General features: G+C 41.5%; 1 protein-coding gene across 5 annotated transcripts in view; it reads right to left on the bottom strand.

The window, feature by feature from the left end:
• Positions 1 to 20378, bottom strand: part of eml5 (EMAP like 5) — a 48694-nt gene that overhangs the window by 14860 nt on the left and 13456 nt on the right. For 3 of the 5 annotated variants that reach the window (XM_063496678.1, XM_063496679.1, XM_063496682.1), the window contains exons 5-27: positions 18733 to 18918; positions 18039 to 18174; positions 17805 to 17828; positions 16392 to 16593; positions 16061 to 16198; positions 15685 to 15941; positions 15182 to 15394; positions 14929 to 15096; positions 12434 to 12540; positions 12231 to 12349; positions 11918 to 12104; positions 11660 to 11765; positions 11180 to 11273; positions 8616 to 8716; positions 8319 to 8512; positions 7586 to 7697; positions 7274 to 7401; positions 4576 to 4717; positions 4343 to 4495; positions 2902 to 3033; positions 2686 to 2774; positions 384 to 560; positions 46 to 247 (exon numbers count right to left, since the gene is read on the bottom strand). In XM_063496678.1, coding sequence (XP_063352748.1) covers positions 46 to 247; positions 384 to 560; positions 2686 to 2774; positions 2902 to 3033; positions 4343 to 4495; positions 4576 to 4717; positions 7274 to 7401; positions 7586 to 7697; positions 8319 to 8512; positions 8616 to 8716; positions 11180 to 11273; positions 11660 to 11765; positions 11918 to 12104; positions 12231 to 12349; positions 12434 to 12540; positions 14929 to 15096; positions 15182 to 15394; positions 15685 to 15941; positions 16061 to 16198; positions 16392 to 16593; positions 17805 to 17828; positions 18039 to 18174; positions 18733 to 18918 — 3367 coding nt within the window. The remainder of the gene's footprint in view (positions 1 to 45; positions 248 to 383; positions 561 to 2685; positions 2775 to 2901; positions 3034 to 4342; positions 4496 to 4575; positions 4718 to 7273; positions 7402 to 7585; positions 7698 to 8318; positions 8513 to 8615; positions 8717 to 11179; positions 11274 to 11659; positions 11766 to 11917; positions 12105 to 12230; positions 12350 to 12433; positions 12541 to 14928; positions 15097 to 15181; positions 15395 to 15684; positions 15942 to 16060; positions 16199 to 16391; positions 16594 to 17804; positions 17829 to 18038; positions 18175 to 18732; positions 18919 to 20378) is intronic. The other 2 variants (XM_063496680.1, XM_063496681.1) reach the window with 1 other exon arrangement.

The raw sequence follows: 20378 nt of genomic DNA, 5'->3' as shown, positions 1-20378 counted from the left end.
ATCATGTCTGACAAATAAAAATCTTAGAAGAACTTAATTTCTTGCCTCCATCGTCCTCGCTCTCAATATCCGACTCCTCGCTGTCACACTGTCTGATTTCCCGGTGGCCCTCGGGCTCGTGGGCCCAAATCATGAGGCACGTGTCACCCCCACCGACTGTCACCAAGAGGCTGTCGTCGTGGGTCCATCGCACATTAGTAACATGTGTGCTGTGGGCCACGTAGCGTTTGAACTTTGCATACTTCCCCTGGGGGAGAAGGACGCTATTTAACATTTGTGACATTAACACATAATTAACATAAAATTTGCACAACTTAAACTTATAACTCGAGTCACGCGATGTTTAAACAAGATAATACGGAGAATTATGCACTGTGTCAAACCTTGACAGGATATCTGAAGAGCTTGATGTATCCTAGATCATCTCCTGTTGCTAGCACCTTCCTGTCATTACTAAGGCAGGCAGCGGTCACCTCAGTGACCTCACTTATCACAGGCCAGATGCCCTCAACAGATGTTCCCAGGACACACGTCCATGTGCTCCAATCGATCTTCTCCACCTGAATAAAGCCAGGAAATAAGAAAACAAATGTCAAACTGGAAGGACATCAACATAGGTTAGAAATACAGTCTGAGGGTTTTACTCCAAGAAGCCTCACAGGTAAAACTAAAATATTATATTGAATTCTAAACCCTACAGAACCCCACACCGTGCCTTTATTAGAAGATTCAACATTTGGAACCATCTGTAATCTTCAGTGGCTGGAGGAAAATAATTTATAATACACCAGCTGCCAAAAATGATTTAAAAGATAGAATATATCTTTTGGAGGAATAATTATGTGCTGCTTGGAAAAGCTTTTGCACAAATTTCTTAATGTAAAAAGAAAAATCCAGAGTCAGATGTGACAGACTTTTAGTGCACAGCTTAAAGTGGACCTATTATGGTCATTTATAGCTTTATATTTTTATTCCAGGACTCAAGCAGAGAAGCTCTGGGTGTATTTTATAATAAGCTTTGCTGCAGCACATTAGTTTACCCATGTAAAAACTCAAGCTATGATACACTGCCCACTGCAAATAAAAGGTTTAAACAGCAGGCAGGTGGGGCTTCTTAAGCCTTATTAGGAAAATCTGCACTGACTGATGTCATAAATTGTTAATAGTGGAAAAAAGTGTCTGAAACTGAGCATTTAGGGCAGTCTGAAGGTTGAGTTTTAGACTCACAGTAAGTTTCACTTAGAGACACGATTACCTAATTATTTGAAACTAGGGCCATATTTAATATGAGCATTCATCACTGTAGGATCGTCAAAGGATCATCTGTTGCCTTTAAACTACACATTGACATTGTCCTTTTTTGCTAAAAATTCTATTAGAAGATGGGTTTCCTACCATCATCATTGTTTGGTCACAGAGTATCATATGGTTGGTGGAATTCACTCCCTATTATTTTATGCTTCATCTTACAACATAGTGTCTTGAGATAACTGCTGCTGTTAACTGGCACTATGTAAATAACACTGGAAGTCTTTTAAATGTCAGGCTACAACTGTAAGATGGTTAGCTTGCCTTAAAGGAAGAACAGGAAAAGCGTAAAATAGTTTAACAGACCTGGCTCAACTAGTTAGCTGCTTACACCTGTCCCAGTATATTTGCTAAGCTAAGCTATGCTAACTTCTGCTGGCTCCAGTATGGAGGAGGTGGTTGGTGACAGAATGCTGGCAAGAGTCCTGGCAATCACAGACAATGACTCCCACCCTCTTCATAACACACTGGACAATCCGAAAGAGCCGTTTCAGCAACACATTCCTTTAACCTCGCTTTGTGAAGGAACAACACATGAGGTCGTTCCTTCCTGCTGCTATCAGACTCTTTAATTCTTCTAACTGGGTCAAACCTACCCATACTGAACAGGACTAAACACCCCTCACTGCACTCCATTACTTATTGTAAGCCACGATGTATATTTACCTATAATATCCCAGACACATTTAATATTTGTATTCTTTTATATTTATATTCATAGTTATAGTTGCCATTTGTATGTATTTCCCCGTGAGATTAATTAAGTTTCTCTGATCTGATTTTACACAAATTAATGTGATCATAACGTCAGATTTTGGCATAAAGATGACATGCTATATTAAAATGACGAATTTAAATATTTAGTGAATAAACAGGAAATAAAATAGGACCACGAACAGAGCCTTGAGGTTCTCCACAGCACAAACTATCTCATCAATAGAAACAAAGAAATAGGTAAAAAAAAAAACCCACAAGCCAGGCAAGAGCAGACCTAACCTTTCAATTACAATCCTATAACTACTGCGGACTAACACTAGGAATGTTAGGGAATAACAGACAAATGGATCGCAATAAGGTAAAATGAGAAGAGAGGACGTCTAATGCTCCACTGAGACGTGACCTAGTGACATCTCTCATCTCTGACCCTTATTTTCTTAACGCTTCCTGTTTCTGTGTGCCTCACAAGCAGTGTGAATGTCACGTTTTAAAGTGACCCTAAACACTATCCCACTTCCACTGCCAAAATTAGAATGATACTGGTGAAAACTGGGCCGTCTTAATGCTTCACTGCCCTTCCCCAAGCCTCCTGTGATCCCGAGGGGAAAATGTGTGCCAACAGCACCATAACCATAGCTGTGCCTTTTCTTCACTGCTTACCTCTGTAGCTGGGATGGTCTGCCTTTTGCCTCGAGGAGCCTCGAAAAAAAACTGCTCCTTAGCACTCGTGTTGACTTGAAGTAGTTTTCCTGTTAATTAAAGAGCCCAGTGGGTATAGTGGTTAATATTTTTTTTAACAGCGAGATTTTGAATCCATAACTGATTCCTAAACAGTCATTTGCAGAGATTTAGTGAGCATTTTAAGAGCCTGCTTACCCCTCCGGTCCCAATCCAGATGGGTAATGTAGTTGAGGCATCCTTTGCACACTCCTACCCTTTTGCTGCTCATTACATTGTAAATATCCACAAAGCTGTCTCCTGATGCCACTGCAAGGTACTTCCCAGCTCCTGAGCCAATAAGAAAGGAGGATAAAAGTGCAAGTTAGTTTCAGTCCAGACTGAATTATCGCAAAAGTTGTCCCCTTGTGATCAAATCACTCTAACTTAGGTGATCACCTGACATTTCATGTAGCATCACAAGCAGGTGAATAATGTATATATGGCATATAAATAAACAATAACATGGCCCCTTAGTCTCCCTACCTTGTCTTCTCTTCTAGTCCCACAAAGAAAATATTGGATTACTTCAAAGTCTAGATTTCCATAATTCTTCTTTACTTGAGCAGAAGTACAGATACATATGTTAAAAAATACTATCTAAAAGAAGTAGTGATTCAACTTCTTTAACTCAAGTAAAAGTGAAAAAGTACAGGCCCTGTAATAGAAGTAAGAAAGTAAGACGTAGCTCTTTGGAGAACATTTCTACCAGTTATTTTTGTGCATTTCTAAATTCTAATGACTGCACAGTTATGCATAACATAAGCTGAGATAAAGAATGAGAATTTTAAAAATTTTCTGTGACTTTGTATCAATGACTAAACAGGAAAATGAGTACAGTCAGGGGTTAAAGTCAGATTCGGCAGGTGGGGGAACCCTAAGATTGGTTGAAGTGGCTCATCGTGAGGAATAAAAATCATTCACAATAATTTCTATTGACAGCTCCAGCAGATTTTCTTTGTGCACAGGCTGTGATCAGCTGACCTGCTGCAGCAGCTGCTACTGTGAGGTTTACTGCTCTTTGTGGATTTACACAACTGAATTTAACAAGAAGTAAGCAGATGTTTCATTATCCATCTTGGCTGATTTCCATCCCCTACACTGACAGTATGCTGTTTAGAATGGCAATTTGGAGTCTCTGGTAGGTCTACATACTTGAAAAAATAATAGCATAATTATGGACTACAAACTATTACTACTCAACTTTGTATAATGCCTTCTAATCTAAGGAAGGCACTCTCAGTAAAGAATGGGTGTTGGGTAGAGAAACAGGATCCCTTGCATTGTAGATTAAGGTTAAGTGTCCAAGAGAAAGAGAGTTTAGTTTCTTGCTCTCACTTTGTCCACCCCCACTGTTTCTCATTCCTCTCTTGCTGTTTCTCTGTCTGGCCTTATTACAGAAAGCTATTAATTTGGGTCATGCCTGCAGCAATATCTCTCCGACTCACAGCGGGAGGAAAATATATACACCAGCTGAAGTACTGCACAGCATCCTACGTACTGTAAACTCAGATGCTTTGGAGGGCACATGGCTTTTAGAGGTCTATTTTCTTCTCAGAGTTTTGTACCGGTGAGGAAATGCGGAGGTGAGCAGACAGACCTGGAGAGAATCTGATATCTGAGATGATGTCCTTGCGGTGGTGGAAGGACACCAGGTCCTCCAGGGTGTCTGCGTTCACAATAATGAAACTGCCGTCGTTCAGGCCCACCGCTAAAGCTTTGCCATCAGGGGAGAAGCAGCAGCAACGGCCGCCTGCGGAGGACAAGGTGTCTGTTAAATGCCTGGGACCGATCCACTTCCTGTTATCAGTTAGCGTTTCAACAGTGACTCACCTTTCCTGAGTTTGCGTACAGCCAACATGCAGTGGCTCGGGGACAGGTCCCATATGCGCAGGGTTTTGTCATCGCTGACGGTAGCACAGAGAGGGAGATGGGGATGAGTAGCCAGGCCCCACACTTCACCCTCCATATGACCCTGCCAATACACAAAAGCAGAAATATTTGATTTAAGTGATCAACACACTTTTACAACAGATGATGGAGGAAAAAAAAGTTGAAAGTTGTGTCTGATTTTGTGTTTGTTATTCCCTGTTTCTGTGTTGACTTAATTTATTTCTCTCTTTGTGTTTTCTTAATTCTGAAGGCTCACCTCATACATCTTTTTTGCCTTACCTCCCTCCTGCATATTCCTTCTGAGCTCTTTAGCACTGATTTGATCAAACTTGATTTTTCTTAAGGGAGCACTTTTTCTTTATCATATTCTGTGAATCAGTAAATATAATTTCACTTAATATTGGTCCACTCTGTCTCATTTTGTGTCTGCTTATGGCTACACTGGCTATAAAATTAAACAAGGGGTCCTCATTAACTCAGAACTATTTTAGTCATTTATGACAAAATATTATAAACAAAAAAACCTTTTTATAATGGCTTTACAGTTTCCATTATGTGCGATAAATATTCTATTGTAATTCATCATATCCCTGTGGGAATCAATATCTACATTAGGACTTGATGTTGATATTCTAAGCCTGCACCCTGCTTCACTACAAAACACTACAATGTAGTGATTAGAAGTGAAAAATCAAAGCCTATGATGTTAAAAGAGACACTTAAACATAGAGAAATAAAGAGACACTTTTTATTTAGAGCATTGAGTCAGTTAAACTGCTGGGATATTGATCTGGTCAGTTAAATAACAGAGTGGGTTATTATTCACTATCAGCTGCTTTGGTGTTAATGAAATTAACAACCCTCCAAACAGGAATGGTTTTACAGTTGGAGGCCACGGATATTTTCCCCCTCCTCATCTGTTCTGTCTGTTTTTTTTTTCTTACTAGTTCTGCATTTGGCCAAGGTCAGTGTCACTACTGGTAGCATGAGACAATACCTGGACTCTACAGAGGTCGCACAAGTAATCCAGCTCCTCCAGGATGGCACATCAATTCGTGCCCTTGCCCAAAGGTTTGCTGTGTGACCCAGCAGAGTCTCAAGTGTACTGAGTAGACTCCAGGAGACAGGCAGTCACTTTAGGAGAGCCGGGCAGGGTCGTAGAAAGTATTTAACATATTAGCAGGACCAGTATCTGCTCCTTTGAAGGTACATGATGAAAACTGCCAGAGCCCTGCTGACCACCAGCAGGCAACTGGTGTGAATGTCTCTCACCGAATAATCAGAAACAGACTTCATCAGGGTGGCCTAAGGGCCCGCCATCCACAGTGGGGCCTATGTCCACTGCATGGCACCATGGAGCCCGACTGGCATTTACCATACAATACCAGAATAAGCAGGTCCACCACTGATACAGTATGCTTTTCACAGAAGAGAGAAGGTTCACCCTGAACACATTTGACAGACGTGAAAGAGCCTGGAGGAGCCATGGAGAATGTTATGCTGCCTGTAACATCATTCAACACAACCAGTTTGGTGGTGGGCCAGTCTGGAATGGTCTCTGCACCTCAGACTGTCCAGGGGCTCCGTGATGGACTGGTCCATGCTCCAACATTGTCAGGCATGCATTAAAGCATGCGGAGGCCATACAAACAACTGATTATTTTGAGTTGCTGCAATTAAATTTTGATAAAATGGACTAGCCTGGTGCAACATTTTTTCGCTTTGATTTTTTTTGATGTCAGCAATAAACAAGAATACCATTTGCACACACATAAATCGTTGTATTCTTTCTTTACTGCCTATACATACCAGTATTCATGGAGTTTCTGCTCATCTAACACAGTTAACCTCATTAGCTTGTAGAATAAACCGTCCCCATTCGTTCTCGTCAATTGATCGCTTCTTGTGCGATCTAAAGGGCAATCAATAGCATTTGCTCCATCTGCCTAAAATCAAGGCAGATGAGGAGAAATTGTAGGAGCACTTAACCAAATTAACAATCTCCCACTGAGTGCCAGTAATTCATCAGCATTTACAACTATTTCCTCTGTGAATCGGCATTGGTATGTTTTAGGCAATTAACCATACTATAATATGCATCTATTACTGCAGACTAGTTTACAAAGTGTAACATATTGTGACGATCTTTATTTAGTTTTTTGCACCCATAAAGAGGCACTTTCACATCAACCTTAATGCCTGTTAAGATAGAGTGAAACATGCCATCAGTTCTCACACACATTACCTTAGACTAATCCTTCCACCACCTTCCTAAAAGACCATTCATTTTTGGTCCAGTAATTCAATTTAGGCACCATACTGAAAATTAACTTGCACAGATAAGTAATCTATGGCACCAGTATTATGTTGTTAAGAACGCTTCAACAATAAGGAAAATGTATTACATTACAATCCTCATCATGCATCAGCTTTCTATCTGTGAAATAAAGCACATATTTCACCTTTGAAATCTTTACTGACTCAGAAGACGTTCAACTCCACTACTCAAGTCAAGTTAAAGACTTCCAGCTCATCATATTGCAGAGAAACTAGCATTCTCCTGAATATCCTCACTGGGCTGGTACAGGTTGAAGCTGATGACTGCGTATGTTATTCGCTATGTGATTTTTTTTCTTACCTGGACGAGCAGAGTGATGGGACCACTCTTGTCCACCTCCAAGATCTCACCGTTCTTGGTTCCCACTAGGATGTGGCCATGGCCAAGAGATATGGCACGTATGGAGGGATTGTCCTCCAAGAGCAACCCTGCAGAGTCAGTGAAATAAAGAATGAAGTCACAAAGACCTTAGCAGGGACCAGGCTACAGGATGCAATCTTCATTTCAGTTAAACGCATTGAATGTTTTAAACGGATTTGCATTACATAATGGCTAGACAAACATGATCCAAGGGCAGCGTCAGACAGTTGAGAACAGGGTGACCTTTTTTACCTTTGGAGCCTGGAGCTAGGACTGCTCTCTTGATGGCATAGGTTTTGAGGCATCTCTCGAAAGTGTCATCCCACAGCGCTACAATACCATCCTTTCCACCAGTCACAAATCCCTACAGGGCCAAAATATTGTAACATGTAAAGGTGCAATGATCTCCTGCTGGCTGAGTATGTCACTGTGAGATGAAGTCTTATGACAAATAATATCTGCTTTTAAAAGAGGACTCTAAAATGAGATGTAAACAGATGTAACTGGGAAATCTAGTATCATATTTCAAAGGGGATCTATTGTGCTTGCTTCCAACTCCATGATTTTATTCTTGGACACTGAGTAACTCCTAATTTACCTTGGTGTCTTGGCCCAGGCCTTAATTCCATTCAATTGTATGAAAGCATATCTTTTAACTCCCTCCCTCACCATTGAAGGCAACTTTCTTCTAATCTACAGCGCATACTCAGAGCCAGAGCTGTGTGCCTGAGATGAGCATATAAAAAATATCTGCTCTCACTGACATCTCAACAAATATCAGCAGACTGAAGCTTGAGGTTTGAGCTGAGGGATTACTTTCACATAATACTGAAGTTTAAAATGGACATTCACTATAAAATAAGAAAAAGCACAACAGGATCCCTTTAAAATGAAGACAGAATAACAATATCTAATGATCTGCAAGTTAAAGAAAAAACTTCGCCTGATAAGGGGAAGAGCCTTTCCTCCTCGATTTGTATTATACCTTTTCTAGAGCGTGCATACTGAAAACAGGTCCGTCATGGGCTTTGACAGTCTTCATCAGGAACATGTCCCTCCAGATACAAATGTCCCCTGTGCATGTGCCTGAAAACACCATCTCCTCTGACCAGCCATACACAGCACACATCATAGTCTCCGTCTTCCCCATGTTTCCCTTGCGCCCAATTAGACCACCACCTGAAAGAGACCCAGACAGTCACGATGAGATGTGTCACGGCTGAGCCAGAGTTCTGCTTTTTAGAGGCTGTTCTGCTAGTCAACAGTGAAATACAGGTCTTACCAGCTTTATGCCAAAACTTCATATGTTTCACACCAGCTGTGATGAGCTTGTCAGGAAGGTAGGGATTTATTTTGACAACAAATATCTTGTCCTTGCTTCCCCTGAAAAACAACATTTTAAAATGTCAACACAAACTTTTAATTTGCACGTTTTTTACACTGCTGCAAAATTAAAACGCTTATATCTAGATCACAAGATAAATAACATTTAATTTGTGTAGTTACATGTAATGTGTGTTACGTCATTATGCACTATGTGGACAAACATTTTAGGCTGCACACATATTCCACTTACAGGAGCTGCTCAGTCATTGAAAGCATGCCATGAAGCTACTAACACACAGTTTCTGTGCTGATGTTAATACAACAGGAGATTTGGAGCTCTGCAGTTACTGACTCAGCAGTAGCGTCGGCTACTTTTATGCAGTGTGCCCCTCAGCACTCGGTGAACCCGCTCTGTAACTTTACAAGGTCTGCCAGTTAGTGGATGAGATGCTGTGCCTCTTAAACGCTTCCACTTCTCGATAATACCACTTGCAGCGGAAGAAACGAAAAACATTCACAAACTGACTCGTTGCAGTGACATACATCAATGTCAGGCATGGATTCACTTCTTTAGAGCGATCCATTCTCTCACAAGTCAAGGCAGACTGCATGGCTAGGTGGTTTATTTTATTCGCTTGAATTCAAAGATTAAAAGGTGTGGCCCTGTAGTTTTGTCTAGTGTAATTCAAGAGGCTCTGCAGGAGACTGGGGACCTATCCAGGGTGTATCCCACCTTTTGTCTTGTGACAGCTGAAGGAGGCTGTAGCCCCCCTGTGATCCTAAATTTGGATAAGTGGTTAAACAATTGGATGGATGCATTAATAAATATGTTCTGAAAAAGATGTTATGATTTTTATGAGGAAACATCAACTACTTTTAAAATATGAGCAAAATGAGACACCATAATGTTACTGATCTAAGAAACAAAGCTCTCTTTATCCTTAATTAAAAGTAAAAATGAAAGTCAAAAGTGACAAAATATTGTTTAACAGAGATAATTTAGAAAAAAGAAAAACTAACTGAAAAGTGTTGTGTACTTACAAATCTCACTCAAACAAAAACACACAGAAAATGTATTTAATTTTAGTCTTGATCAAATTTAGTCATCACAGCTATCCTGAGGAAGCTGTGATGCATGTTTTTTAACAGAGATGATTACATAAGGGTGTGTCAACTGTTTCTATTGTTACATCTTATTATTGTGCTGCTCTGAACTTCTTAAATCTCGCTGCTGACAAACATCGCCCAGACAATTACACTGTAATAAAGAAAAGCTAAATCCAACAGTGAAACTAATAAAAGCACCCTCTTCAGGCTCTCCATCCCATACCCACTCCTCCTCTGCCAGCTGAGGCTGAGGCAGCGGTGCTGTACAAGCCAGGCTCTGTCAAGCCCCATTTCTCTTTGTCCACCTCACTGTATTTCCCACCAGTGTCTATAAAGGAGATTAGGCTGCTCTAGCTGTCCCTAAGCTCCACTGAGAGCCTGGCAAGCAGCACGCAGGAGAGCAACCCGCAATGCACCGCTCCCAAGTAGCCACAGGGTATTTCACTGGAGTAAATACTAAATACGAACATCAAGTAGGATGAGCAACAAAACAAAAGCAGAGGTATTTCGGGATGCGGATGTTTTCCTGTTAGTTATTTCTGGTGCCTTCGGCTTTTTAGAACTGGAAATCTTGCCATATCTTTTTGGAGAAAGTGACACCTTTAATGCTCTAAATAAATTCATAATTCAGGTCTGGTAATCTAATTCATTTGTATCAAGCCTGGTGAATGAATAATTATGTGTTGTTCATATACATCATATATAGGGATTATTTGTACCACGGTAATGATGGAAACCAGAGTATCATGCATGTCTTGGATACTCAAGTCTTCAGTTATCTGATGCATTTTTAAAATGCAGACTTCAGTCTGTCGACTGTTGTCTTTATTGTTCAGTTTGTTTCAGGCATTGTGAGACATATGATTGTTTTCGCTGCTTGCTTGTTATCACTTTTCCTTTTCATTGCTTGATTGTTTCAGCAATCCATTTGCTTTTATGTACGTTTTGCACCTTGGGAAACAGGGTACATCTCAAAAGACTGTCTTCTAATTCATTTTCCAAACACGTTTCCTTGTGCAAATAGCGTCTGACATATCAAGCAGCTCAAACTCACCAGGATCTCATCTACGCAGCTCCTGGTATACGAGTTAAAAGTAATTCTCTTTGATTATGGATCTACAGCTAAGGCCCTGGGGCATACTCATGCTCTAGCCATTCAGAGTCAGGCAGGCTTTACGTCTACAGAGGAGCAGCCATGTAATCTAAAAGGTAATTCCTTTTTTTTCCTCTGCTCTATCAATCACATTGTCAGCCTTGCAAAGCAAAGTGGCTTCAATTTAGCTCTCATCTATAAATGTCCATATTTAAAGCAAAAGTGCTCAAACAATCTGTAGAATTAACAGGGAGGTTTGTCAAAGCTCTCCTGAAAGACACCTTGCAGATGTGCAAATGCTGTAATAAAACTGTACTAACCGCATGGCAGAGAGCTTCTCCCCTTTTCTCCAGTCCCATAGCACAATGGTGTGATTGTCATCCAGGCCCACAGAGGCCAGCCGTTTGCCATCCGCTGTGGATGGAAAAGTCAGTCTGTGAGTGAAGTTTGTCTCTTATTAGCAACATGAAAGCACCATGGCGGGTTTGATCTACAGCAGGTGATTCACTGACTATGACATACAGATCACCACCATGCCTCTCTATCTGTGGCCAATTAGGGATAGTCAGATGCACAGTTCCCCCTTGATGCTGTCAGACTGCTGCGACTAAAAGACAGCAGAATAAAGTTCTTCACTGCTGCCTGAAAAACTGGTGACTTGCGAATTTACCTATTTCTTTTATGTGTGAAATTACTTTTTTGTTTCCCTGTTAAAACAGGATGTCTAAAATAATTTGTTAGTATTAAAAGCATGTCTAGGTTAGATACGTGTAGTTTGACAAAGCAAGACTGTGTGTTACCTGAAAAGTCCAAAGCACACACTCCGAGCTGGTGGAAGCCCTTCAAAACAGACATGGGTTTTAACATTTCTGTGTCCCATATGTGGACGGAGGAATCTCTGCCAACCTGGGTAAACATAAAACATACAAATATCACAAATCTACCAAGTGAACCCCTTTGGATCAGATATAGCTCAGCTGAAAGGTTTTTAAAGGCTTTCAAAGGGTCCATAAACCCCCAAAACCTTGAATATTTTATGTTAGGAGTCTAACGGCTACCTGGCCTGTAGCTACAAAATCCTTTAGGGGGTGCAGAGCCAGACAGAGGATGTCATCATCATGGCCCATGTAGAAACGCTGTGTATTCTGTTGTCTGTTGTACACAACCCCTACAGCAGCGACATGGTACACTATCTCCCCAGTCTGGGTATAGAACAGGTTGCTCCTGCAATCATACCCCCTGTAGCTGCAAACAAAAAAAGGGGTAGGGGGGTGAGGGGGCTTTATTTAATCACCATGCATGAAGAGACTTCTGTAGCTGAAATTCTTCTAATGCTGGGATGGTGTGGGATTATGCAATTTCTGAGCCTACCCATGAATGAAGTGCAGCTTTACTCCACTCCCTGGTGCTCTTTCTCTCTTCTTCATAGCTGTTGCTCGATGTTTCTCCTTGCACTGCTCTTTGAGCTGAGGTAGATCTTCTTTATAAACCTGAATGCATGTGGAAAAGTGTTCACATACTGCTTGTTTCACAGTAATATTTTCCCAGGAGATGCTTTTGATTTTAACACAAACCTGTCGTCTATATGTGAGCTGCGTCTCCTGCTCAATTTCCGAGTCCATCTCAGGTACGTCTGACTGATCAGAGTCTGACTCTTCGCTGTTAGAGTCTGCCAGTATCTCTGTAGGTAGAAACAAGGTTACGTTACAGCTTGCCAGAAAATTCCCCCCGCTTCTAAATCAGAAAAATATCCTACTACATACAAAGTTAAAAAAAACCCCTTCATCCTGTTTCAGTGGGAGTCAGGGTCAGTCATGTAATAACACTACGACATCTCCTATTTATTAGACTGTCCTGCTTCACAGTGACAACAGTGAAGAAAAATGTACAATAATGCTGATGCAGCACAGTAAAGCCATGCCAAGACAAGGCAATAAGCAGAACTGGCAGCTAAGGGCGGCTACTCACAAGATCCATTAGGAAAATTAAAAGGAAAGGCAGTTAGTATGTGGTTTAATTTCGGAGAGCACAAGGCAGTCTGTCTCTGGAAAAAATATGACTTGGGAACGACAATGCAATTATACTTTCCAAGGTTCATTCACTTTTATTGGATTTGTCTTAATTAATGTGATAGCCGTTCCTTTGCAGAGCTTTATAGAAATGACGGTTTGCTAAAAAAAAAAAAAGTTCAAGAAGGAAGAAATCTAGCACATTGCTCTCTCGTGGGTTAGCACATCAAGTTCATGAGGTTAGAGTGAGGAGTATGCTAATCGTGTGACAGAAAACTACATTCATAAAACCCATTATTGGTAGGAATGACATATATGGTGATAAATCTTTTTTTAATGGTCTGAATTTAGCAAAGGCAATGTTTAAGTCAGACAAACAGTCATAGCTTCCCACTTTTTTCTGAAGCATTTAGGAAAATGAGATGAGAAAATGGATACCACTTCCATGTACTGTATGTGCGTATGGAGCTACAGCCAAGAGGGTCAATAGTTCACATAAAGACCACATAAAGACTGGAAGATCGAAGAAAGTTAACCTGGCTCTTGCCTAGGCACTAGACAAACTACGTGCCCAACAATGTCCACAACAACTCCAAAATCTAGTTCAGTTGATTGGTGTGAGCACTAGGTATTGTATGCTAGCATGATTAGGTGAACCTTAAGCCTAGTCGGCTTACAAAGGTGGCCCCAAGCATGGTTCAGTTAGACTTGTGCACTATCAGCACAGTCAACAACAGCTGGATCCCTAAATATCCCTATAATCAGTAATTAATGGCTCTATAAGGCATTTGAGAGAACAAAATAACAATGCTTCCAAAATCTTCCCAATTAAGCCACAAAATGCATAAAATCGTGGACCATGATGCTTGTCAAGAGTGTTTTTCAAAAGCTTGTGTGCATAAAAGAGAGAGAGAGAAGTGAAGATGCTAGGTCAAAATGAAGTGTGCTTAGCCCTGATTAATAAATCCAGTGTGAGTGAGGCTAGCCAGAGAGTGAAGGCAATCATGTTACAATTAAGCGTAGCATGACCACATTGTGAGAAAAAAACTCCCCAACTAAGCTGGTTCCTTTTGCTGTCTGTGAGCAAAAAAAGATCCTGGACAAGCCCCCAATTTTTCACAAACTGGCGAACAGCAAATGCCAAGTAGTCTACGCAATACATTCACTTAAATAAGATGGAATATCACAAAATTAAACAAATGTAGTTGAAGCTAGTAATATCAGGACATGTGTTGTGGAGTTGTTAGGCATAAACGCAAACGGAATCAAATTAATACATTGGCCAGTTGTAATGGGCCGAAACACTCAGGTGAGCTGCATTAGCTGAACACCTTGGGAAGTTAACCAATTGCCCTCTAAGACAGGCTACGACCACAGGAAGATAGTGGGAGGAGTGTTGCAGCAATATTTTTTGACAGAGCCAAGCCAGATAATCTCTCTTTTCCCAGCGTTTTTTTGAAAGCAAAGTAATAACCTCCTGGCTCCATTTATTTTATTTATACCACAAAGACAAGAAAGTGTTATCACAGACCGTTATCACAGCAGACATTTGGAGTAGGAAAAGCACAGGCAGAATTAATGATGGCACAGGTCCATTAAGTATCCTAGTAAGCCATTACTGTAAACCAGCATGTACAAGAGTAGGAACTCCCATAAGTGGAATTCAGCCATCAATAATATATCTGAGCTTTCCCTTCGATAACTTTTAAAAATGTCTGCCATGACACTAAGGGCTTTTGTGTAACTCTCAGTAAAATGAAAATGAACAATACGTAAGACAGAATTTGCTGTACACAGTATTCCTCCTGTTAGAAGAGGAGATTGAGTAGACATCCGGCTTCCACACTCAGACTAATTTGATGTCTTGTTGGCAGGAGCCACTGATTTTATGAAATAAGTAATAGCCGTAATGCAAGTCATCACCTACATTAAAATGTAACGCTGCAATATTCCTTAATGGATTGATCAGAAGTAAAACCTACAGTTCTGAAGGACATAAATCGCCACATTACAGTAAGCACAGTGATGCAAATAAAGCCAGAGTGAGGGCAACACCGTACCTTGAGGTGCTATATGCAGAGCTTCTTTAGACTTTCTTTCGGGAACAAACTTCCACTGGAACACTGAGTGATCAGCACCCCCGATAGTTACTACCCACTGGTAGTCATGTGACCATCTAGCATTGGTTATGTGAGCCGAGTGGCCTAAATACTTTTTAAATTTTGCACCTGAAATCAAGAGACAATGCATCAGAAAAAAAGTATAAAGTTTTACCTAAATGCCATTTTTGTAATAAAATGAGATCGTCTTTACCTTTTTTTACACATGGATATCGCAAAAGTTTGACTAATCCATAGTCATCAGCAGTTACTAAGACTTGGTTGTTAAAGTTGGCGTCCACAGAGTTGATGTCATTGATGTCCGAGTATTTGGGCCATATTCCATTAACTTCAGGGCCCAAAACACATGTCCACGTAGCCCACTGTACCAACTTCAGCTCTTCCCTATTGGTGACCTCCTTCCCACCTCAACAAAAGAGAGCAACATTTTATCTCACAAAGCAGCATCTTTAGTAAATAACCTGGTAGTTCTGTAGGATTTTTCTATATTTTGTTTGACCGATCAACATCATACAGAAATTTATTTAATGCACTTTATTCTTTGTGTTTTATTGATCACACACATACACTCTCAATTTGAAATCTTGTTCAAGGATGCTTCAAAATGCCGATTGGAGACCAACCTGCCAGTAAGCAGATGAGCTACTCTATCTCCTAAGTCACAGTGTATACTGCAGTCTATATTCCTGTACTTACTTGGCATCCTGTAGAAGAGCCTCCTGCCGCTGCCATCATTTGTCTGCAGATACTTGCTATCTGTGGACCAGTCCATATGGGTGATGAAGCTGGTGGACCCGATGCACTCGCCCACTTTCTTGTACCTCTGCACCACACCATAGATATCCACCGAGTTATCATTTGAGCCTACAGCCAAGTGGGCCCCATCGGGGGAGTACTTCAGCTCATGGATGGCCTCCTTCCTGTCCTTGATGTGCACCACCTCAGTCATGTCTCTGGAGGGAAGCAGAGTAATGTATCAGTTAATGGACACCAAATAATGCAACCTCTTCATTTAGGGGAGATTTATAGCTAGATCTAAATTTTCCATCCAACTTTTGAATTGTATACCCACCTGACTCTTAGAACAGTGAATGAACCATCCTTCATCCCCAGTGCCAGGTGAATACCATCAGTACTTACAGCCGCACAGCGGATAGGCTCCTCCATGTTACAGCGAGCTATCAGCGCATGATCTATAAGGCTCCATATCCTGTACAGACATAACAGCAGGAAAAATGAAGAGGCAAAAACAACCAGAGAAGTGCCAACCCAGGCAGTTCCAGTTACTCCAAAAGATCAACAGCATTACAAATCTAACTTGTATTGGAGTGGAGGGGACTAACTTTTTACACACAAATTGCATGCATGAGTTAATACTGCATGAACGAAAGCTGAAGCTTTACCTGACTGAGCGGTCATCACTTCCAGTCATAGCTAGAGGCTTCGTTGGGTGCACAGCCAGCGCCCAAAGCTCTCCCTCACAGTGACCCTGCATTATGAGGAAGGGCTTGTTGCGATCGTGGACCACAATCTCAAAGATCTCACTGTCCTGTGTGCCCACTAGGATGTGATCTCCTCGCCAGCATACGCTACGCACTGACAGCCCTGTCACAAACACACATACACAAATGGTAAACATAACCAAAAATGAAACGAAATAACACACAAACATGAAAGCAGACAGACATTTGCCACTTATAAAAGGCAGCCGTTATTAAAGACGCAACAGGGATAATAAAAACAGGAGGTGATAATAGCCATCTGCAGGCTAGGATGGAGATTTTAACAAGAAATACAAGGATGGTACATGTTTTCAAGCCGATTTGCAACTGACTTTTGGTAATACAGCAAGTATAGGATGGAGGATGCAAATGCTCTTTATATACAGTACTGTACAAAGTTTCAGCCACTTTTGATGTTTGGTTTCTTAGGCAGTCCTTGAGTCATTTTGCAGCATCACAATGGCCTCAAACAAACAGGCAGAATCATCAAGAACTATCTTCAGCAACACAAAGGTGAGGCCCACACAGAGCCCTGACCTTAACATACTGAAGTCAGTCTGGGATTACATAACTAGACAGAAGACACTGAGACATGAATGAATGGAAAAAATATGACGACTTCTCCACGATGCTCGGAACAGCTCAACTAAGATGACTTTAAGATAAAGATTGATCCTATTTAGCCTTTTATTTGTTTGCTTCATTTTGCATGGATTAATTGCTTTTTTCAAATAAACCTTCTGTGCTTTGTTAAACACGTTAATTAAATCTTGCGCTTTCTTCTCAGTTCTGTTTTCTTTATGACAGAACAGCTGATGTACTGCTGCATTATTAGCTGGTGATTGTGTTTCTGTATCATTAAGCAAGAGAAAAACATGAATTATAAATTATAACATATTCCTTTAAAGGGCATTTCAGCCTAAATTTGGAAATAAATTCAGTTGAGTGAGAAAGTTTAATTGATCATGGTGTCTGAGTTTGTAAAACACATATTTAAAAGCTGCAAAATCAGCATGTTGAGAGCGGGTGTTGAGCTCTCCATATGCTGACTTTTGAATGTTATTCAGTTGTTTTTGGACACTTTGGGAACTAAACTGAATAAAAACACTCACTAGGCTATTATTGGTAGCATCACCAATTTACTGTATGAGCTTAAAACGTTTGCACAGAACTGTAGAAGACGTCTGTATACAGCGCAAAAATTGCAACAGTGCTTGAACTTACTAACAACAAGAGGAACAGCAGAACAAATGTGGAGACTGCTACAAACAGACTGACATGGTTGTTAACTCCGCCCTCAATGACATTACCCACCTCGGCTATTTTCACCTCTAGCTACTGTTAGGTCCAAGATTAAAAGTAAAGGAAATGGGGAAAAATAGAGAGCAAGAAGAAAATGTTAGAAAATTAATAAAAAAAAATATAATATAAAGAATGCCTTTTTAAAAAATCCAGCTGTATTTGTTCATTCACACAGTTGTTTAAATTTTAACCTGCAACATTTCTGTACCCAAATTAATGGGAAAAAAAAAGCAAATTTGACATCACCTTTATATCCTTGGTCTGTTTCCCTGAGATCAATGACAGTAATTGGTTTGAAGTTGAGATCCCACAGCCGGACGCAGCCGTCTCGGCCCCCGGTGGCAAAACCCTCTTCACAGGCATTCATGCTGAAAATCCCTGACTGGAGGAAATGACAGGCTGTCAGTGAGGATCTGCACAGTAAATGAGCAACGACAGAACCAGCCTCAGCTACAAACTCCATAGTGCTGCTCCTCAGCCAGGCATTTGTTGAACAAGGCTTTTGCAATTACTGGCTACAGCGGCCTCGAGATAAAACCAAACTGAGAAAAGGAAGTTGTCATGTTTGCTTTTATTATAGCTTAAGTGGAAAGCTCTACTGATGCCTTTGTTTGTCTGGTCTGCCCCTGTTCGACCCCTAGTAAGATATTTGGTCATCCAAAAAGCAGGAATGGACATGTACTGTAGTTATTATCCCCTCCCCCATTCGCCTATCCCCCCTCACCCAGCTGTTGATCCCGTAGATATCATTTAATCCTGTGGAGGAAAAGGCTGATCCTTTTCTACAGAGCAGAATCAAATAAATCCAGCGAGCATAGCTATGAACCCCGCTAAGTTTACTAGATGCTTTTACTTTAGTTCTGCTCTGTATGTACCTGCAGGTGTGCAAGCAAAACCAGCCTGAGCGAAAGACCACAATGCACCCTGATTACACACTTACCCCATGAGCACCCTGCACCGTCCTCATCAAGTTAATCCCTTTCCACACGTAGATGTCACCGTTCAAGGCACCTGAATAGGTGACTTCGTCCTTGGCGCAAGCAAGGCAGAGGATTGTTTGGAGATCCCCCGTTTTGCCAAAAACACCACGTTTGGGCGTGAGAGCATTACCGCATAAGCTCCAGAACTGCAAACACAAACAGAAAGAGTGGAAGAGTATGGTGGCTAATAATCCCCTGTGTAATCCTGTCCTGAAACGGCAAAGGCACAATTACGCAGTATTTGGGACCAAATACGTGTGTTTTGGCACACGCGTACAACCACCATTAAAAAACACACACACACACGCACACAGACCTTGAAAGAAAAGTCAGACTCAAAATACCTAATCCCACACCTCAACCCAAGTCTCTGTATGCGATACTGGGTACTCTCGCTGGGGGGTGGGGGCTGTGTTGTAATCACCTGATCAGCATCCACAGACACACGCACATACACGCATGCTCATGATTTATGAACAAGGTCATTGGGATGCACAGGCATGGCCTCGTCTGAGGGCGAAATCCATCAAACGGAGGGGGAGAGAGTGAAAATGAGACGCTCTGTCTGCATGGAGATGAGATCACAGGGACAAAGCTCAGGAAAGGCGTCTCGAATACTGAGACACAGCCATCCTCACGTGAAACCGAGACACTCATCACCGGCAGGCGGCAGAAAAATGACACGCTGACAGCCTATTTTCTGCTTCACCTGATCATGTGTTTGACACCTGCTTCGTATTCAAACCTATAGCTTGAATCAAAATGGATATTTGTGTTTCGGACAATGCACGAATGATTGCACAGCAGCTTGATAGGGACTAACAGGATAAACAAATGAGCTCGTTGAAAGTGACAGCTTGTCACACCCTCACTAACACCCATTGCCCTGACTGATAGAGCTGTTGCGCTCTAAGAGGAGGACTGATTATCATAGACAAGCATCGCAGATGCCATCAGTCATTTAAGGCTTGCACACACCTTACCAGAACAGGACTTTTCTAGTCTTGAGCTCTTCACTGAGATTTCAGTGAGCATTTACGAGTTAGAGAGCTTTTGTGGTTTCGTTGAAGGTTAAATAGTGGAAATCATAAATGTGTGACGAATACTGGGACACACAGGTGAAAGTGTGTCAAGTGCTGGGTTTGGTAAGGGTTCGTGGGAGGGGGCTTTGTCGCACAGCCTGTTGCCGAAGCAGTGGGGATGGATGCGGCGTGACTGCACAGACCTCCCTGCCCGCAACTGATAAGGCAGCGAGACACAGGCGCTGGCTAATCCCTTCACTGCAGAATTACTGAGAGAGAACTGGATGCTGGAGAGGTTTATGATGAGGCCATGAGCAGCAGAGAAAGGCACACAGGGGTAGGGACAACATGAAGGAAAGGTCCCTGAAAATAAGACTCCTCTGAGTTAAAATCAAGTCTTGGCAATGACACTTTTGAGCGAGCTCGTCTTCTTAGCACAGGATTAGTGGTATGTCATTAGCTCGGTTACCTCCACCATCACCCCAAGGGAAAGCTTTTAAGTGTAATTAACATAGAAAGGTCAGTCATTCATTATCTACTGCACTGCATGACCCTGTACGCCCTGCATCCCACTCACAATTTCC

This window comes from Pelmatolapia mariae, linkage group LG16_19 (assembly GCF_036321145.2).
Source record: "Pelmatolapia mariae isolate MD_Pm_ZW linkage group LG16_19, Pm_UMD_F_2, whole genome shotgun sequence".
NCBI classification, from domain to species: Eukaryota; Metazoa; Chordata; class Actinopteri; order Cichliformes; family Cichlidae; genus Pelmatolapia; species Pelmatolapia mariae.
This window is presented reverse-complemented; position numbering and strand designations above follow the sequence as displayed.